The sequence below is a fragment of the Apaloderma vittatum genome, unplaced genomic scaffold, assembly GCF_000703405.1.
Source record: "Apaloderma vittatum isolate BGI_N311 unplaced genomic scaffold, ASM70340v1 scaffold6151, whole genome shotgun sequence".
Classification (NCBI taxonomy): Eukaryota; Metazoa; Chordata; class Aves; order Trogoniformes; family Trogonidae; genus Apaloderma; species Apaloderma vittatum.
The window spans coordinates 168153-188777 of record NW_009700786.1 but is presented as its reverse complement, the minus strand read 5'-3'; the positions used below and the strand labels follow the sequence as shown (position 1 = coordinate 188777).

At 39.5% G+C, this 20625-nt stretch overlaps 1 protein-coding gene across 1 annotated transcript in view; it reads left to right on the top strand.

The window, feature by feature from the left end:
• Positions 1–20625, top strand: part of PREX1 (phosphatidylinositol-3,4,5-trisphosphate-dependent Rac exchange factor 1) — a gene marked incomplete at its 5' end in the record, with an annotated part of 92429 nt that overhangs the window by 50081 nt on the left and 21723 nt on the right. The window contains 8 exons of the mRNA XM_009878870.1: positions 320–395; positions 5885–5957; positions 7250–7392; positions 13523–13615; positions 17097–17245; positions 18108–18193; positions 19899–20035; positions 20568–20618. Of these exons, the coding sequence (XP_009877172.1) occupies positions 320–395; positions 5885–5957; positions 7250–7392; positions 13523–13615; positions 17097–17245; positions 18108–18193; positions 19899–20035; positions 20568–20618 (808 nt within the window). The remainder of the gene's footprint in view (positions 1–319; positions 396–5884; positions 5958–7249; positions 7393–13522; positions 13616–17096; positions 17246–18107; positions 18194–19898; positions 20036–20567; positions 20619–20625) is intronic.

Genomic DNA, 20625 nt, shown 5'->3' with positions numbered 1-20625 from the left:
AGCAGGAATATGAGGTCACTGAAAATGGTTTGAAACAACATCTAGAGAAATTTGAAATAAATTTGCTCTGTATTAGTCTGAAATATCTTCCCAATTCAAGTTGTTAGAAAAGTTTACAAACTATTCGTTTCTTCAGAGAAAAGGGGTATCTGCTTCTTTGTCTTACTTATTTGTGACTGAGAGTCTCATTTATTCCCTCCCATCTATAATTCTTCTTCTTTCCTCAATAGCAGGTCACAATAGTATATATGGGTTTGGAGTGTAAAAGAAATGTTTACCTTTTTTTCCTGATTTTCTTGAAATTCTCTTTCTTAATTAGAGACCGTGACTACCACCTGAAGACCTACAAATCAGTAATCCCTGCAAGTAAACTTGTAGATTGGCTTATTGCACAGGTAAGAAAATTTTAATATACCAATGTCTTTGACAAGGAGCTTAAATTTTCAGTTCCATTTAGAAGTAAATAATAAACATTTATCTAAAGAATCACAGAATCTCTTCGGTTGGTTGAGACCTTTAAGATCATCAAGTCCAAGCACATCCAAGAATATTGCAACACAATTAAACATATTCTGACCCTTTGAACTTAAAATCTTACGCTTTCTGTTATTGTTCATTTGTTGAAAATGTTACTTGGCAGCATAAAGGGGAAGAAAGTTCTTTTTTAGCCCTAGGAGTGGTGAACTGGATGTTCTGGAGGATCTTTTGTATTTCTTGTGATTTTTGGAAGACATTTAAAGCAATGCTGATTTCATTTAATGTAGCATAGGTGTGGTACAATTTTGTTGAAAAACACAGAGTGTTACACCAACAACTGCACAGTTGTCTTTAGAAGTTGTAATTACCCCACACTCCCCTTGTAATTACAGAGAAGAGCCTGTAGCTTGGGAAGTTAAAAATTTAGTTTTGATAGACTAAAGCACTCTAGAGGGAGAGGGGGCCAGGTTGCTCATCATCATAGAGTCAACTGCGCATTTTGGTTTTGTCTTAAATGATGGTCTAATTCACAGTCACATTAAGTCCAGTGCTGCCCAAATGACATAAAGGGAGGCTAGTTTGAATGGGAATCAGACCTCTGACAGCCTGGGATGTTGTCCCTCAGAAGTGTTTCCTGCAATTGCATTTGATGTTCTCCTACATTAGTCAGATTGGTATGATTTAAGGTAGTTCTGTGCAAATAACTGATTGAGTATAGAGTAGTCAATTGTTTTCCTGTTAAGAGCATAGAGGAGAGCAAGGGTATTTGTAGCTGAGGTTGTCATATCAGTTACGTGTGATTTAACTGGGTCTTCTTCATGGAAAGCTGAGGGGGGAAGAAAGGTCTGCTTTGGCCACAGAAGAGAGATGTAGTCAGGCTAATATGGTCAGTCTAATAGTTAATCATAGAGCTGGCAGTACAAGGACTCAGATAGGAACCTAAAACATGAGCTCTTGGTCTGGAAAAGAAAGTTTGTTTCCTTCCCCATTTTTCTTCACTCTGGTAGGTTAATGTGGCTGCTAGTTCTCCTGGTTAACGAGCTTTACATTAAGATTGAGCTAGAATGTACTAAAGCCAGATATGGAGTCATAGAAGGCTCTGTAATTTATCTTGTGTATATGTGTGCATACTTAGGTGTATACACATGCAAAGATGAGGGAAGTCTTTTCTGTGCTCCCTTAAAGGGGCACATCGTCAAACATTTAAATCGCTGTCTATGACTTAGAAGAATTCCTCTCTGTAGGCCTAAATCAATCTTTGCTCATTGCAAGTAGTAGTTTTTATGAGGGTTTGCTTGGAGCTTTCTTACTAGACAGAACTATTTTCTAATAAACATTCACACTTTGGCTATATCAACTAACAACAGAGTTTAGTGGGAGCTAATGAACCCTCAGCTTTTTGCGGAGTAGTGTGTTTACTTAACTGCTCAAACATGTACCTTTAGGCATCTCTGCTTGAAAAACTTGGTGTCTGATCTGATAACAACCTGTTGCACAGAAATGCTGGGGTATATGTATTTTTGCTTCTGGCAATCAATTTACATCATGAATTTAGTTTAGAAATGGTGCACAAAAGAAGCGAGGACTGTTGTTTCTGTTGGATTAAGTGACATTGAGTGACTATCTTGAAGAGTAGTCTCTCTCATTTCTGTTTGCAATTTAGACTATAAATGCTAGTGGGAGCCGTATCTAATAAGAAGACTGGTTTTCATTTCCTTGACCTTTACAAATATTTGTAAGACTAGAGCAAAAAAATACAATTTTTTTTACAACCAAAGAAATTGTGTCAATTGTGTTGTGTACCCTGGTCCTTCTACCTGGAAATTGTTGGCTATTAGACTTCTGACAAGAGTTAAGCTGGATCCTCAATAAAGCTTAATCTTGTGTATGTTTGAACAGTTGTATTCAAATGTGTTATGTTATTATCCCCTGTGTATTGTGTGCACACAGAGTCTGGGACTGGAAAGGCACTAAGAGCACTATTAGTAGATGTGCATTTGTGGCTCTGTTAGACATGAGGAATCTACAGGAGCTGAGTGTCTCAGACTGTCAGGTTTATTATCAGGTTTATTAGTAAGTGCCCTGTGATATGTTAGCACAGATGATACGCTACAGGGAGTTTTTGCATGTGAGAGAGGATGGTCAAGGGATTTGCTAATGATGTGGAGATTTAATCCTGAATTTGCTTGATATCTTTTTATTTTTTATAGCTCTCTGCAATAGCTGGATCCTATTGCAGTTTTCCCTGTAATATGTCTTACGTAAATTGTACATAAGACAGTACAATAAAGCATTAAGTGTGATGGTGAAGGGAAGCATACGTGACCATGAGCACTGATTGGAGATAGAAGTGTTTATGCCTCTTCTAGAAGCACAAAGTCAAATCCTGGAAAACATAATGCTCTATTAGAGTTCTCCGAAAGCATTACTTTAGTGACCTCTTGAGTGTAACAGAGAAATGCTTTCAGCAGTCAGAGATTGAAAGGAGAAATATCTGATCCATATCTGTGGATTTAGACTGAAAGTGTCTGTGAATTATATTATGGTCCCTAAGTATATTTAGAGATAATCCTGGAAGGGGAGAGGCTTATTTTTTCATTGATTCTGGACCCTCTAAACTTCATTTTACAACCTGATCTTTTTCCCACTGGCAGTAGGCTGAGAACAAAGAGGAACACAAGCCTCATAAATCTCAGAGCTCTTGTGCTTCACAGAATCTGAGGTGCTGCTGAGGATGCACTGAAAGACTGTACTGCCACAAAAACAGTACTTTTGTCATCTCGCTGAAGATTTATATCCAGATGTCCAGAAATTATCTGTGATAAAACACTGCCAGTTGAATTCCCAGTCCTAACTTAAAATGCCACTTTTATGAAAGATAAAATGGAAGTAAAGGAACAAAAGCAAAATAAAAATCTGCTGGCAAGATTGTTCAGGTGTTTTACTCCAGTGGGTTTCTTCCCTCTTTCCATCCATCCATCCATCCATCCATCCACCCACCCATCCATCCACTCATTCCTTCTTTCTGTTGCAGCGTATGTTGCACCTCTATGCATTGCACTGCCTTAGACTCTCTTCCCACTTGGAATGAGGACTTAATCTTGAAGCTCTCTTTTTCCATGATACCAACAAATATTTAAAAGTGGTTTGGCTGCTGTTCTTAAGTGTTCCTCTGCTTTCTTTTCTCCTACATGTGGGTTGTAAACAATCTGGGTCAGACACTTAATTGCTGGGCTTACGCATCTCAAAGCAATTAGCCAGGGACCATGATTCGGGCTTTAGACATCATATCGCTACCAGAAACAGACAACAGCAACAACAATCATAATAATAATAGTAATGGTGGCAGTAGTAATAGTAATAATAATAGTGTGCTCTGGACATGATTCTTCACTGGCTGTAAACTGTTTCTCTAATTCTGCCAACTAAAATTCAGTGATTATGTTGGAATAAACCTGAATTACTTTGTCAAAACTAGTATTGTCTAATTTCACATCCAATTTCTGGTTGAAAAAGTTGTGAGACACATTCTGCCAAGATTGTTGACTGTAAGTGGTTCTTTTTTCTTAAGATTTTTGTTACTGCTTTCAATGTATTTGGCAAATTGCTACATAATATTTAGAAGTACTTACAGATGAGCTGAAATGATCTGTTTTAAGTTATATTTTGTAATAGGAGAATGCTGTTTTGCTAGGGGAATGTTTTGAGGCCAAGTTAACATCATTAGGAGTAGCCAAGTCTGGTTTAAAGCCCTCCTACACAGATTATTTTGCCTAAAACAAAAGTAGATTCCTAAAGGTTGAGAGAGTAACATTAGAAGGCATTTTTCCTACCGTTTATTTACAGTTGAAAGAATAAATTAGATTTTTAAATCTTAACCTCTGTAAAATAAACTACCCGTTTATCCCATGAAGAACACAAAGTGAGTGTTGAGAATTGTCACATGATAGGATGTTGAATATGAGGAAGGACTTAAAAGAATTGAAAATAGTTTATAGTAAAAGTTAAACTTCAGGTTTATTAAAGCCCTTTTCTTGACTTCCCTTGTGTGCTTACATAATGTGGTTCATCCAGAACTGCCTTGGTCTTTTCCCTACCAAGACAGCAGTATTGAGTTCTTAATTTGTTATTGCTGTGCCTTTTTGTGTTCTCAGGAAGTCTTTTTAACAAGAGCCAGTGGCACTGCTGGTTGGCAAGAGCTGGTCCTGTTTTATCCTGTATTTAAATAGTATCTTTACACCAGAGCGATGTTCTTTGCCTGGCAAATAGCTCCTGCTCTCCTTAGCAGGACTCAAAGCAGGACTGGTGTTCTACTGACGAGATCAGAGGGCTCTTGGGCTGCAAGCTGGTTTGCTTGAAACGAAGTCAGTGCGCTGCTCTGCAGCTGCTGCTAGAGCGTCAGGGTATCTCCTTCTCCAAGTGGGGGCTGGGAAAGGAGGCGTAATACCTGTACAGGGTACAGCCTCTAACTTGGTGGGACTGGAAGTGATAGTCTGCAATCACTGCTCTGCCAAAGCAGCAGGTCCCCTGCCTGCTGGAAGGAGCTCACCAAGTGGCTCAGTGCGACAGCAGGTCTCGGGTTCTCGTGTGCCCTTTTGGGGACTGGGAACCAGGTAATCTTGCATCAAGTGACCAGTGTTACCATTGTTCTTCCATCTGGGTAAGACCAATAGTGCCTCCTAATTTTTAACAGCACTATTTCCAACTTGTAGTTCTGCCTAAAAAGTACACCAGCATGAAGTCTTCACTTGTGGCTGCAAATCAGCAGATACATAGAGAAAAATAAGCATTTCTTGTATTTAACTGACTTGTAAATGCAAAACTTAATGCTGCCATTTCAGATAAACTTGTAAATTTGCAAGTCACCTTTGGTACCTGTTTTGAAATACTACACTCAAAGCTTCAGGTAGTGAGAAACTGAAGCCATTTTTCATAGGTCTGCTGTGTAAGAAAGGAGTGCCACTGCAGTTTTAAACAGTCTGACCTTTGGAGTTCACGTACCCTGCGTTTACTGAGGTTTTTCTCCCTTTGGTTGAATATAAATATGATCTCTCAACTTCTGTCTCTGAGAATGAGTTTTACTGTCTATGGCTAATGAGTCCTAAAGTCCAACACTGTGATTGCAAATAAAACATCTTTACATTGAGATAAATTATGTCACTTTGTGGGTTAAACAACTACTTTCTAGAATCCTGGCCTTTTTCCTCCTAGTTCATGTAGGAGGCAAGAAGTGCTATATATAGGAATGAGTGAGATTTGGGCAACGGGGTAGCTATTTAATTTCTTGTTATTGTTCCCTACAAAGAGCATCCTGCTAATATCAGAGCCACAGGCTATGCAGCGGGGAAGGGGAGTAATTTAGCTTAGGAAGTTGTCTGAGGTGTAATATTTATCCTCTTGTTTCTAGGGAGACTGTCAGACGCGAGAGGAAGCTGTCGCACTGGGTGTTGGACTCTGCAATAATGGCTTCATGCATCATGGTAATGCATCGGTGTTACTTCCCACAGCCAATTAAAGGAGCTCCTACATCAGTCAGATTAGCTGACTGTCGGAAAATCTCTTTTCTGTAGGCTGTGCCAGACATGCTGACATGTATACAGTTGCAGGCATCCCAGCAGGTCCTTCTAAAAATCAGTCTTCATGCTTACACGAGATGTCTAAGCCTAGTACCTTCCCAAGTGAATCCCCTAGCTAATAGTTACGGTGAGCCCTGAAGTGATTAGACCAGCTAGAAGGTGCACGTTTTTTCACTGCATCTCTTTCAGAGCCGTCAGACCAATGCACGGGCCAAGTACTGTTCTCAAATGTCACCAAGAAATGTCAGAGACATCTACAAAAGTAGAATTGCCTAATTCTTGCCACTTGGACATCAAGACCAATCCCGAGTTCTGAACCTCTGAAGCTTCCCAGTCTGAAGTGCCAGACTGCCAAGTTAGGCACCTGTCCTCTGTGAGGCTGCTGCTAAACTGGGAAAGTAAACAGACCACATCGCCATCAGTATCAAACAAAGTCTTAAGAGTAAAACATAATTTGTCCAATGAGACATTGAGTTTTAGTAATAAATAACATTTGCTCACCATATTTTGAATAGTGTTTTTGAGATCAGGTTATTGTGAATAACTAATAGGGATTTGCATAGTACTTGATAACAATGTAAGTTCTTTAAAGAACTCCATCTGTTTTGAGCCTATGTAAACTTCTGGCATTCATAGCATCTTTTGGCAAGAGTTCCTTTACATAAGTAGATGAAGAAGTTACTCCTCAAGTTTTAAAATTGTCACTTACTGCTTTTATTTGAAACCCCCAGGTTTCATATTTGAAAATGTGGTAAAGAACTTTGTCACATGTACCAGAATTTTATAGTATCTCACTTCCTTCTCAATTCCTTTTTAGCCATCTCATTTACCTTTAAAGAGCCATTTTACTCCTCTTTGCTCCTTTTATAGCTTACGGTATTCATTCTGAAATGAGAAAGGAACATAAAGTTTCTAGTAACATTTTTCTTCCAAGAAGATCTTTTGCATTTTATATGCATTCAACATGCCAAGGAGGTAAATCATGGATTACCATGCACTGTGAAGAGAAGAATACTCCTAAAATATGGTATCATCTTAAAAATATAGAGCTGAATAGCTGACTGATAGGGATGCATCTATTCTTTGTTCTGTAAAGACTGGAGAAATATTCATGATTTCCTTTAACTTTCTTCTGTGTTTCTCTGTTTCTTTCTCTGTGTAAATGCATGTGTGTATTTCATGTATGTTGTTTCCAGTCCTGGAGAAAAGTGAATTTAAGGATGAATCCTTATATTTCCGCTTTTATGCTGATGAGGAGATGGAAGGCACCAGTTGCAAGAGCAAACAATTACGTAATGACTTCAAACTCGTGGAAAACATCCTGGGAACGAGGCTTCTGGTAAGAAACATGTTAATATATACCCTGATATTTCTGTGAAAGTGGTACTGTTTTATACTAGAGGAGAATGAGAAGGAAAATTATGATAGAGTAGAATTAAAATGGGGTATTACCCCTGTAGCTAGACTTTTCTTCGCTGCATAAATACTAATACTTGTGTTACTTTGCTGTAGAGCTCCAAATTCTGTAGCTCTGATTTTTCTAGCTGGGTGGGCTGAATAGCTTATTCTAGGAGCAAGGGAAATCTGAATGTTGCAGGCTCCCTTCTCCAGCATGTGACCATCCTACTGCACTACCTAAGAGCTTTGGATTTACAACACACACTCACACGTGCAAATCCAAGTAAGTTCCTGCCTGGTTTTGGTAAGTCTCAGGTAAAGAGGAAGACTTAGAGACGTGACCCATTTCCTCCAGTTCACAGCCCAACCCCTTTCTATTCCCATGAAGCCCTTGAGAGAGTCTGGACATGAGCTGGGGGCTGCAGGTGTTGTCTTAGCAGGCACCACATGTTCCTTGAGTTCACAGAGTCAGGCACCACAGTGTTGGTTTTTAAACATCCTTGTGAGTGAGGAAGATGCAAGTTAAAAGACTGATAAGAACGCAGATATTTCAGGCATCATTGTCTAAGCGATACGAACATGTCCTGCATTACTGGATCAAGTATCAGCTTTGCTTTATGGAAACAGTTTTCCAAAAACTACTGTTCTTTATGTTCATGCTTTTGCAATGTAACTGTTATCTCCAGATTCCCACCTCACTGAATGCCATCACAGTCCTCACAGCACTGGCATTAATCTGATGCTGTTTGAAATTGATAGTTGGATTGGTGCAAACTCTTTGTTCTGAGAGCCTTTGTTTACAGCCGGTGGCTCCGGATACATCTTTTTCTCCCTTTGAACACTGGCAGAATACAGGAACAGGATAAAATCTTGAGTCAGAAACTACAGAAGTAGAATTGCTGGAAAAGATCCAGAGGTCAGTTATATGGGATTTTTTTTCCTGTGGTTCATACAGACTTCACTGTCTCACTGTTGTCTTGTCTCCCAGGAGACCAAACCGTGTTTGTCTCAATGTCCAGAAATAATATTTAAAGCACCATGGTCCCTCAAAATTATTCCTCTGTGTATCCATGCCAGAGACTGGACTGTCAGATTAATAGGATTATCCTCATGAAGAGCTGTTGAATAAAGAGAGGCAGTTAAGAGGTGATAAACTTCGTGGGTGTTTTTTAATTATGATTTGCAAAGCACTCAAAGATCGGTTTCATGTAAGTTGGTGGGAACTGCCATTGTTCAGGCATTTTTAATTTCCCACCTTATCAAGACAAGACAGTTTGAGGAAACAGATTGACTAGTATGTCTCTCCTACATTTTTCTGTCAGTTCCAAGCACTTCTGTAAAAATGCTGAAACTCAACAGTAATATGTTAGCTGTAAAGTGACGATTTCAAGTTCTTTGATACCATTTTCTGTTAATGTAATAATTAATAGTATTCACTAAAGAGACAGAACAAACTTTACACATGGACTGTTTACTAATGATTAATCTTAATCCCTATTTGATCCTCACAATCACTCCTTAATTTAGTAATTGAAATACTTGCAACAGGAATAATTTTAATATTTTGAAGTGCATCAGTCAGCCTCTGTCAAAATAAAGTCCCACCTCAAAAAGCAAACAATCAGAAATGGACAGCACATGCTGAGTAAGGAATCTCCTACTGAGAGGGCACAGATTTTTGTTAAGTGAGTAGTAGTCATGCTAAAGTTATGAGTTGCCTTCATTTTCACAAATAAATCGGCAGTCCCCTGAATGTTTGTGAAGAATCCCTCACAAATAGCAGTACAGTAAATGCGTTACACTTACCCACAGAAACATTTGTGCCTGGCTTCTATTTTATTCTGTGTTTAGCAATTACGAGAACTGGAATCTTGCAGCTTTACTGTTTGTGGAACATCACAGTTTGCCTCTTCATACTCATGACAGGGCACTGATCCTTCCCATCCCCTGATCTCACCGTAGGAAGTTTAATGGAATTTCCTCAGCGCTGGTTTTGGAACATGCTTTTCTACTGCCGTGAAATCCTAGCTGTTTAATGGACAGCTTCCTCCACCCCCTTCCTCTAAGTTTGCACTATCACAGGAGAGCTCTCCCTTGAAAACAGACAACAGAAACTTTGGCAAATGTATCATTAGAAATCCCAAGGAAAAAAGTGCTTTCCATCTGAAAAAATGCACTTCAACAAAATTTAATACTCATTTGTTTGTGCAATTGCTTCTCATTGAAGGACATAAATCTTGACAGAATGAAAAAATATACAACATTCTTTGCATAGTTGAAGAGAATTTGGATTTTGGATTGACTCCAAGCATTGTGACTTGGTTACTGCAGGGTGCTGTTAACTTGTGATCAGCACCTCTGCTTGTTAGCCCGAGCCAGCCACAACACAGATGGAAGCCGGTAGCTTGGAGCTGAGTACCGGACAGGGACAGTTGCCTGCAAACATGGGCCTCCATGGAAGCTGCCGCTGAGGTTATTGCTCACACAGCGCTGGAGTCCCCAGGAGGCTCTAGTGGGTCACTTCCCTGATGTCAGAAGAAAAGCATTTCCAGTGATCTCTGAAGGTGATGCCTGTGTACATTTTATGCAGCATTCTCAGAACGGTCAGGCTGGATTGGAGATCTGGACTGTAAATCTAAACCTCCTCAACTTTCCAGACCTGTGATATCTCCTACATTCCTCCAGGATATCCCATATTTCTTATTCTCAGTAGTGTGTGGCAGTAGCTGCAAGAGAGAGTAGCTGCTGTGTCCCACTGGAGTTCACAGACATGTCCTGGAATTCAGCTCCTACAGGGCCCTGAGAACTGTAGCCTGTTTGTGGAAGTCAGGGATTTGAGCACAGAAGTCAGAGCTGCCTGGGTTCTAATTTAACTTCTCACATGAATTCACTGTGTCACCGTAAATCACTCCATGCCTCAGTTTACCGTCTGAAAATTAGGATACTAACTCTCATCTGTCCATAGGGCTTTGCTACTGATGTTGCGTTTAGAATTAGCTTTGAAAGTGAAAGTGCCTTTATAATTCAGCACTTCAGATATCAAATTTTTAGGGAATAGGTAGTATTATAATTTGATTTCATGTCTTTTCTGTTTTAAACCAACTAATCCAATAAACTTAGCGTTCAACTTAGAATTCTTATAAAAATGTAGAACACATTTCTCCTAATCATAAGTAAATAATAGTAATTTGTATTACTCATATGGTCCTTAATAAAAATCTCTTCCATCTTTAATCATTCTAGGGGAATTATTTTCATGTGTTTTTCTAATATAAAATGACCTAACTCTGCAAAATTTCAACAGAGAGGGCAAAAAAGAGATTTCCCTTTGTTCTTCATTATACTAGCGTACCACAGTCTAATGTAGCTTGAGAATTCAAATCTTTGATTTAAAACACCCCTGGGAAGAGAGCCACTAATAAGAGCCCATCCTCTGGGGATTCCTGATCTCCCAAGGAGACGGGCTGGCAGTCAGTAACAAGAGCATCCGTCATCCAGGTGTATGTGGCCAGATAAGGGCTCTGAGTGGATTTGGATACTAAAAATTGCAGTGAACTCTGAAATGGAGAACATCCTTTGGGCTGTAAACCTTTCACTGTTCAAAATGAACTGTTCCGTTTCAGTGCTTAATTTCAAAGCTCGCAAACCAGAAGCAACTTTTGAGTCATTTTGTATATATTGAGCCTATTTTGCTAACGTGGCAAAAACATACCTTTAAAGGTAGTAACAGTAGGAGTGCCCTAGATTCTGGAGCTTCTCATTGCAAAGAGGTTTCGCCATCTCAGTTTTTGCTCTGTTGCCCCAGAGCTGTGGGCTGTTGAAAGGCTGGGGAGGCTGGACCAACCTGGGACATGAGGTGGCAGGAACATCGCTCCCTTCAAATGGAGGCTGCTGAGGCCTGCAGAAACCTCATGAAGCATTCAGACTTGATGTTACCTGATCAGTCACTGCTCCTCAAGAAGTTCTGAACCAAGGCAGACTGTTCAGGTGTGTCCATCAGAGAGGAGTTTACGCTGGAGAGCTCTAGGGGAGGCAGTGAGAGGACGTGCGTGTGTGCTGGACCCCAGCTTAGGAAATGATGGGTGATGCTGCCTCTTCTGCTGCTGCTGTCCCCTAGAGCTGAGGTGTAACAGACCATTCGTGGCACAGTTGTTCATCTCCCCACTCCCCCTCCTTCCCCACTCTGCCAAAATTATCTCTGAATATGTTCTGGTTTTGATTAAACACACTTATTTCTCATACGGTCTGATTTTTTAACATGGTCGTCTTTCAAGATTAAACAGCTGCTGCGTTGCATTTGAAAAAAACTGATTGGATTTCAGGGGCACAGAAATAATTCTTGTAGGTGGCAAGTTAGTTAATTGCTTTTGACTCCTTAGGGGTGAATGGTGTTCAGCTGTGGAATTGCAAGGTATTACTGCTTTATAATAAAGAATGAATCATTGCCTTCTCCAGGTACTGCATATTGAATATTATTTATAATCTCCCGTTTTGTAAGAGAGTGTCCCCAGTACCAGACAATGTGAGATTTCTTTCTTTACAACATGGTGATAGAGCTCCTAATGTTGATGCACTTGGGTTTTCTTAAAAGTATTTTGTTTTTTTCCTTTCAAACAATACATTTTTGCACAACTAATGAACAGAGAACAGTAGGTTATAAAAATAATAGTATATAAAAGATCTTCATACATAGTAACGGTAGCTGCATCCAAGATACCATTTAAGTTTGTGTTTTTACGTTCCAGTCTGTCATTTAATCTGAACGTCATCTGATGAGGAATTTTTTCCTGCAAATGTATTATGTCATGCATTATTTTAACATGGCTGTATGGCTTCTGCAGGAAAGGATGATACTAATTATTTTTTTTTCTAAGGTGAATTCCTGTAAAAGGACGAAGCTTATAAATTGATGGCATTGACTTAAAGAGAAAAAGGACAATGTTTTAAGATAGTTCAGGAATCATCAGAATCAAGGAAATAATTCTCAGTAATTTTTTTCCCCCAGGTACATGCTAGATTATAGATAGCTTTATTTTTCTTTTTAGCTTAGTTCTAATTTATCAGATGGCTCTTCAATGTGTACTGTTTGCTCACATGCAAGATGTTTATCAGGTAGAATTTCCACTTGTCCATTTACCAGCAGCCAAGCTTGCCTGATTTTTTTAAAATGGAAAATGACTTGTTAAGCTTTTTTTTCATTGTTAATAAACCACTAGAAAAGGATGAGCAAAACACATATTTGTAATGATTGATAGTATTTTAAAAGATATTTATAAGGCAGGTCTGTGTGAACTCAGTGTAAATAAGAGGAAGCAGATTCTCAGCAGTGAGAGCTACCAAGTCTTCTGTCAACTATGAAAGGTGTGAACTGAGCACATGACCCGAGTCTTCTGTTTTTCCCTTAACACAAAGCTTACATGCCTGTTCTCTAGAGGAAGGAGCTATAGATGTCACCAATTGCTCTCTCACTGATCATCCGGAATTTTATCCAGCAGACTGAGTGTTATGATGCAGATTTATGTAGTGTATAGTATTATTGATAACAATTTAGCTGAAACTAATAGCTAAGATGGATTCATAGATTGTTCATTATTGGGTATGTGGGATGTATTTTAAAAAATAAATAAATGACTACACTTTGATCTGTAAGTTCACTAATGGAGGATACTGAATATTGATGTGTTCTGTAATCTAAAAGTGAAAGATCTAATGAAGGGCTAGAAGTTAAAATCAAATGCAGTTTCTAATAGCAGAGTTGATTATCATTGGAACAAACTCTCAAGGGCAGGAATAGATTCTGTTTAAAAACTTCAGGTCGTAACTCGATAACTTTCTGGAAATTCTGCTTTAGTATAGTAAGGGCTTAATGCAAAAGGAACTAGGTTAAATTTTATGGCTTATGTTATGTAGGAGATCAGACCAACAGACTTAGTAGTTCCTTTCAGCCTTGAGAGACACAAGTCTATGTGAATCACGAGTTACACTGAAAACTCCAATTTCTCATCTCTGTCCCTCAGCTATTTGGCTAACTGCATATTTATGGAGCATTACCTTCTGCTTTTTTTTTTAAGATTTTACCAGAAGAGGATGACTATGGATTTGACATAGAAGAAAAGAACAAAGCAGTTGTGGTGAAGTCAGTTCGACGAGGGTCTTCTGCAGAGGTAAGACCTGACATTTGTAAATATTTTGGCTGTGGTACCTAAGAATATTTCAGTGCTTTGAAAAGGTAAAACCCCATCCTTTTAAAGACTTTTTTGTTTTCAAGGTAGCTAGTAGGAAATTGGGTATCTTCTATAATTCCCATGGTATCAAACTTTCTGTAAATTGCTAAGTGTTTTGGCATCTTTGGATGACTTGCTGAATATTTTTTGGTAGTGAAAGGACAACAGCAGTATCTGCATGATGTTAGCATGCCTCAGGTTCATTAGCAGCTGAAATTTGTGCAGGAAAGGAAAGTAACATTTCTTTTGCGATAGCAAAGGTGTTCAGTTAGAAACAGGTTTATGCGAGTGAAAGCTGTATTTTATGTTTTGTAATATTTTTCCCTTAAAATGCATGCACTCGTTTATCTCCCTGAGTGGATAACACAGTGTGATCCTCCGTTTACTGAAATAAGGCACAGACAGACTGAAAGTTTATTTTTTAAAGAGATAGCTAGATGCCTTTTAGCACCTGTGAATATATGGGAGGGCTAAATGAGGTCTCATGGTAAACTGTGGCAGCACACAGGCAGTACTTCTAGATAAATGTCCACGACAACCATAACAGAATATTGTTAATGTCCACATTCATTTTTTGGTCATGGCTTCAGGCCACAGATAGCTCTTGGATAACTTGCCCCATGCAAACAACTGAAGTGGACAAACTGATTTTAGCAAGTTGGGAACGTCAAACAAGAAGGAATTTTGAACTGAAGTTTAATATTAGAATTATTTTAGTATTCCTGATTCTCATTCTTTTTATGGTCATCAAAGAAACCAATCCTATGCTCTACCTTGTGCTCAAAATCAACATAAGTTGGCCACAAATTTTATTAATCTAAACCTCTGCTGTAAACCATTGCCTGACAGATAATCCTTCTGCCCTTTCTTTGGCTGGATGCCTGTGGAATATCCTGCAAATCTGTTGTGTTTCAAGACAGCAGAAGCACACAATTTTCTAAGGAATCTTTTTCTTGATCTTCCAAGACAAACCATCTGTCTATGAGCCCGTCTTTTCAATTTGAACTTAAAATATTGCTCCAGAAAATAACTAAACCTGCATCTCTCTGAACCAGAGGGTTGTCAGCTCATTCTGCAAAGACCTGAGGTCCAACAGTAATGTGTTTCGTTGCATTCTTAGACTTTCTTAATTGCTTTTTGACACCAGAAAGTTATCCAGCATGTTGTTCTGTGTGGCTCTGCAGCTGCAGGCTATTTAGAGACCATATGCCTGCTGTCACACTCTTGAGGGACAAGAATTAAGACGTGCAGCTTTACTTCGCAGTGCCCATCACAGTATAATGCATTCATTGGGACTGTCACACTTTGGGCCAGAGTAAGTTTCTGGGTTCACCAATTAGGTGGGAAAAAAGTCTATTAGTTCCATGGATTTTTTTCAGGATTAACACCTTCTGTTTGAATCTGGGATTGTAATCACTTCTTCCTAGTGCACCTGGCACAAAATTTTCGTGTTTGTCTTGTGGCAGCACACAGCAGCGAACTTCCTGCATGTGCAACAAGCGTCTTTGGGATTTTTATTCAAAATTAAGATTGTCAAGCACTGTTCTTTCTATTCTTAGTGTCATTTTGCCTTCTCAAGATTTTTTAGAAGCTGTTTTGTGAGCTGTTAGATTTGCCTGTGCCAGAAATAGTTGCCAAACTGTGTTTAAAAGTTGTTAAGAAAAGAATTGCAGGAACATGGAATTCCTGCACTGATAGCGTACCTGAACCGCAGTGTGAGAACTCTTTTGCCTGATATGAGTATTCAACTTCTTGGTTTTGGCCCTTAGATAGAACGGTGCTGTAGCAGACACTACTCATGCATTTTCTCTCCTGATCCTGCATGATGAGCAGCTCTTAGCCCAGGACTCTTACTGTGGGAATTGTCCCCCCATGCTCCTGTGACTGTCAGCACTTGCTCAGCTCACCTAGATGGAGGGTTACAAAAAGTCACATGTGGACTGTGGCACATCCCATGCCTGTCCCAAGCTCATGTGTCTTCACAAAGACTTTCAGAAAGTCAGTGTCTCCTCATCTTCCTTTCTAATCCAGCTCGTTTGCAGGTTAATTGTAGCTGAACTTATCCCCAGAGGTTTTTAAAATGGAACTGGTCTGTGAAATTGCTCCATCAGAAGGAAGCAACAGTGAAAAAAATTTATCCTTTTGGGAGGTGCAGTTGCCGTCTTACTCTGAGCAGCCAACTGTCGAGCAGATGTCTGGTGTTTGAATACAGCGTGTCCGACAAGCAGCCACTTGGCCAGTGGCCATGCAGATGGACAGCAAATAGCAAGCGGCTGGCATCTGGGAAAAAACAGTGGCCTGAATCCAGGCAACTGCAGTGAGTTGTCACAAGGAGCATCCATGATTCAGGAGCTCTGTGACACTGTAGAGTATTTAATGTTAGAGATACGCAGTCTCATCTTCCTTAGACTGCTTAGTTATATCCCAGTAGAGTATCGGATTTTTATTCGAACGTTGCTAGTTTGTAGGTTTTATTATGTGACTTGGTACCTCACACATTCATGGATTTGCTATGCTGATGTGTGCAGATAGGTGTCCTGTACACACAAGAAGGAAGTTAGGAGTATAAAGAGGTCACCCACAGGCAGGATGATTGCAGCTATGCAAAGAGTGTAACTAATTGCTCGTACATTAAGCACATGAGGTACTTGAGAAAATCAGGCCTAAAATATAATGACTTCGGAAATTTACCTAATAATTATTACTTTATAATAAACTCATCAGTGTAAGTAAATGCACATAGCAGGAGTTTCCACTGAGTTATAAACCAAAGTGTGTCAAATTCTATCTTAAGATCTCTATTGCTATTGATCCCTATTATCCATTTTAGAGATTATTTTGAAAAAAAAATAAAGACAAAAGATTTTATTTACAGGTACACAGGGGATGTTGTCAGCTGTGGAGAGTAGATACAGTTTTTCACCACTTAAAAACAGGTTACATTTACTTATGTGACTAAGTATAGATGGATTTTGCGTGGCTAGTCGTTGGAAACTGTGTCCTTGGCTCCTTGTGCCTGAGCTGTGAGTGGTGGGAGGTCACACGTCTGTATCACTCTGGGTATTACAGTCACTTATAGTCCTCTGTTTTTCAGTGTGTTGTACCCCCCCCCATTTTTTATAGTCTCCTTTTTTAATAGTTGTTAAAAAAATGTAGCAGAAAAGTATGAAGATACATCCATTGCAAAATAAGTGGCATTTTTATACAGATACTGGTGGAATCTCTTTGTTTTACATAAATGGAGACAACTTTCAGGGAGACTGACAAATGATTTGATGAACCAGCACTGTATATAGAGTGTTCCGTATGACAGTAATCCAGGGAATGTCCCTAACTAGAGAGCAGTTGAACGTTGGAGCCGGAACTTCCAGAGATGCTGCCGATGACCCAAAGTTTTTTGTGGTGTTTGTTTCATTTGCAGATGGCTGGCCTGCAGACAGGAAGAAAAATCTATTCCATCAATGAGGACCTAATATTCCTACGCCCGTATTCAGAAGTGGAAACCATCTTAAACCAGTCCTTCTGCTCGCGAAGGCCACTCAGGCTTCTGGTAGCCATCAAATCAAAAGAGTAAGTGCCAAGATGGGCAGACAGAGAAGTTCATCTAGAAATGTCAATTACTGAATATCTCATCTACAGTTTGTAGTGCAAACTCTGTAAACACTTTGCTATGCAGAAGCTGTTCAGTAGGAAGACAGATGACATAAAGGAAAGATGCAAGTCATGGCTTGTTTTAGCAATGAACTTTTTGCTTCTAGAACAGGTTAGGATGTATTCTCCTTGTACTGCAGTTAACTTTTGGCTTCCTTGTGCACAAACAGAACTGAATCACAAGAACTATCATTCTGTCTCAGGTGTGAAGCTTCTCAGAGTCTAATGTATGTGCCAAGAAAAGCAATTTCCACCATATTAAAGCTTGGTTTATTTTTGGATTACTCTAACGATATTAGCCCTTAGAGTTTTTCAGTTCGTAATTGTATCTCATAATGAGGCTTGGCCCTGTTAATGTCTTGTTAATCATTAGATTCTGCAATCTCAGAATTTGCCATAGAATTGAGCATCTCAATGGGCTCTTGATGCTGAATTCTAGTCCAGGATGTCTTGTCCAGTCTATTTTTTTTTTAATGGAAAAGATCCTCAGCTGATGTAAGTCAGCACAGCTGCACCAAGTTTGCCTAGAAATGGAAATGAATTTAAATACTATGGAAAATTTCTGTCCAGTTTTGAAGTGCTAGATTTTAATTAGCATCTGCCTTGGAGAATGAAGATGGAGTGAATGATTTCTTCAGGTCTATTTATTTGTAAATTATGGGTGCTTTCTTTAATACAAAACATGGTTGTGAACGCCAGGGAAAGCTGCTGTTAGAACTGCCCAGAGCTCTGGCAACCTAATTTAAAATGCTACTTTCTCTTCTCCTTTATTTACCTGCAGGATTATTAAAATCCCAGATTGTCCTGAAACACTTTGTTTTCAGATACGAGGAGCAGCACCACCGTATGTTCATGCAGTAGGAAGAGGTAAGCAGAAAAGCTGTGGTACAGTTAAGCTTGGAGTACAGCTCAATATATATACATGTGCATATAAAGTGCGTGTGTGTGTGTGTGTATCTCAGTTAAGACAGGTCCAGATTTCATTGTCAGACTGGTTCTGAAGAAGTTCTGACAACTTACGTCAGTGACCATAAGGACCGGGAACGCCTGTCCAAGGGAAGGCTCACACCCAAGTGTTAAAGCACAGAAAACAAAACAGTTCCTGCCTCAGAGTGCTCACAGTCTAAGAAAATGGTGTCATTATTATGAACTGAGTGTTGTGTCTGGTCACTGATCCCGTCAACACCGACAAGGAATAGCTTCGTTCTACAGTAGAAGAAACTTGGTGATGCCGCAACGCACGGTGCTGCGGAAGGACTTTTGAGAAAGCTTTATCGCTTGAGCTCGTGCAAGCTACAAATATACTTGCTCAGTGAACCTAACCTTGTTTCTTCTAAGATTGCTAAGATACAGCTTTATAGCAGCTAGGAATAAAAATATAAAACTGAGGTGGCTGAGGAAAAGTTGAGGTGTGTAATGCTGTCTGTTGCTTTCTCAATGTTTTCGCCTGTGGTCAGCCACAGTCTGGATCACTGTAGTTCTGACTGTGCTGTGGGATCAGCAGGTTGGGAGACGGATCATGTTTCTTAATGGACACCACAAAGTATGATTTAAGACTTGAGGACTACTTCTCCCTTTACATTGGCGCATACTGCTATAAATAACCAGCGTACGATAGAGGGGAACTGCTTTCCTTGGTCTTTTTAAAAGGAGAAAGCACAGTTTGACAGAGATATTTACTGCTTCCGTGATTGAAATGTTAACTGAGCTAAACGTAGAGGACAGCTGTAACTTTATTTTCAACATATGCAGAAAATACGACCTTTCAGACATGTACCACTTCCTTCCTTCAGAACAAATACCTATATCCAGATATATATATCTAATTTGTATAACGACAACAGGCAGCACCTAAATGCAACAACGTTCTCGGAGAGACACATTTATTCGTTCATAACAGCACCTATAGCCACGCTTTGACAGTCTGAGGAGTACAAACTGGAAGTGCCAGCTAGAAAGATTGTACTTTTTCAGGATTTTGCTAGCAAAAGGCAAATTGCCTTTTAAATGATGGTGCCTTAGAAAAATTAATCACCTTTCTAGGTGATTTCTAGGAGCGGGTTTGGGGTCTGAGTCTTGTTCACATGAATCTGGAATAAATTCACTGAAGTTGGTTATTGCACTTTGGACTTACTGTAGTTTTAAGTACTTCATAGTATTTTTCTCAGGCCATGGAAAATTGCATAACATGCAAGTGTTCTGTGTTTTTCAAGTGTAACAAGCTGAAACAAATATAACTGTTTACATTTTAAGCAAGACCCCGGCTAATGCAATAAGGCTAGAAGGACCACGTAAGAATCCAGATGATTTCCCACAGGAATTTCTGTTTCTAGCATGAATGCATTTAGATCTAGGAGGTCCTGTTTTTTTCCCAGCACTATTAAAAAGATGAAGAATTAATTCATTAAGTTTTGCTTCTACAACAAAGCTCTTGGAATAAGTACGTAGTAGCAAAAACCATGACAGCATTCAACTGGTTCTTCTTAACCAGAAATCCTTGGCAAACTTTCAGTTTTCTCTTCCACAGTCAGATGGCCTTACCGTCTTAACTCCTCTGCTGTTGATTTTTCAGGTTCTGAGGCTGCAGCTGTAGGCCTTCATCCAGGGCAGTGTATTTTGAAAGTTAATGGCAATAATGCAGCACATGGAAATTATATGGAAGTTCTGGAGCACTTCACAGCCTACAGGACCAGGCAACAGGAAGCACTGGTATGAGTACAAAACCTCAAAGGAAGTACCTTAATTCCTGCCCTTCTGTCCTCCCCTTCTGTGCTTTTATGCTCACTGACTATTCAGAAAAACAATGTATACATGTCTCATTTGACTTACTTATTCCCATGCCAAGATTCTCGTGCAACTGAGGGAGCTGATTACAGTTGTCTGTAGTTGCAAAACATTTACAAATAACACGTATGGTAATTCATACACTAAATGTTATTAACTGTTGCTAAAACTAGAAGTTCACACAGATACTGATGTAGATTTTCTCTGAAGTTCAGAGGAAAGCTGGTGGAATGTTGATACTTCAGCCAGCATAGAAGATACCACAGAATCTGTGTGATCTGCCCTAGATTCTGTGGTCCTGCTCTGGCAGGGGGGTTGGACTCAATGATCTCGCGAGGTCCCTTCCAACCCCTAACATTCTGTGATACAAAATTGATAGATTTAGCTTTGTAGCCCAAACACAGAGAGATTGGGCATTTTTACTGAGGTCATAGCTGAAGCTGCTGTCTCTTGAAAGGGATTGTACCAGTGGGTGTACAGAACACATGAAGATGCTGAAGAGGACAGAGTTCAGC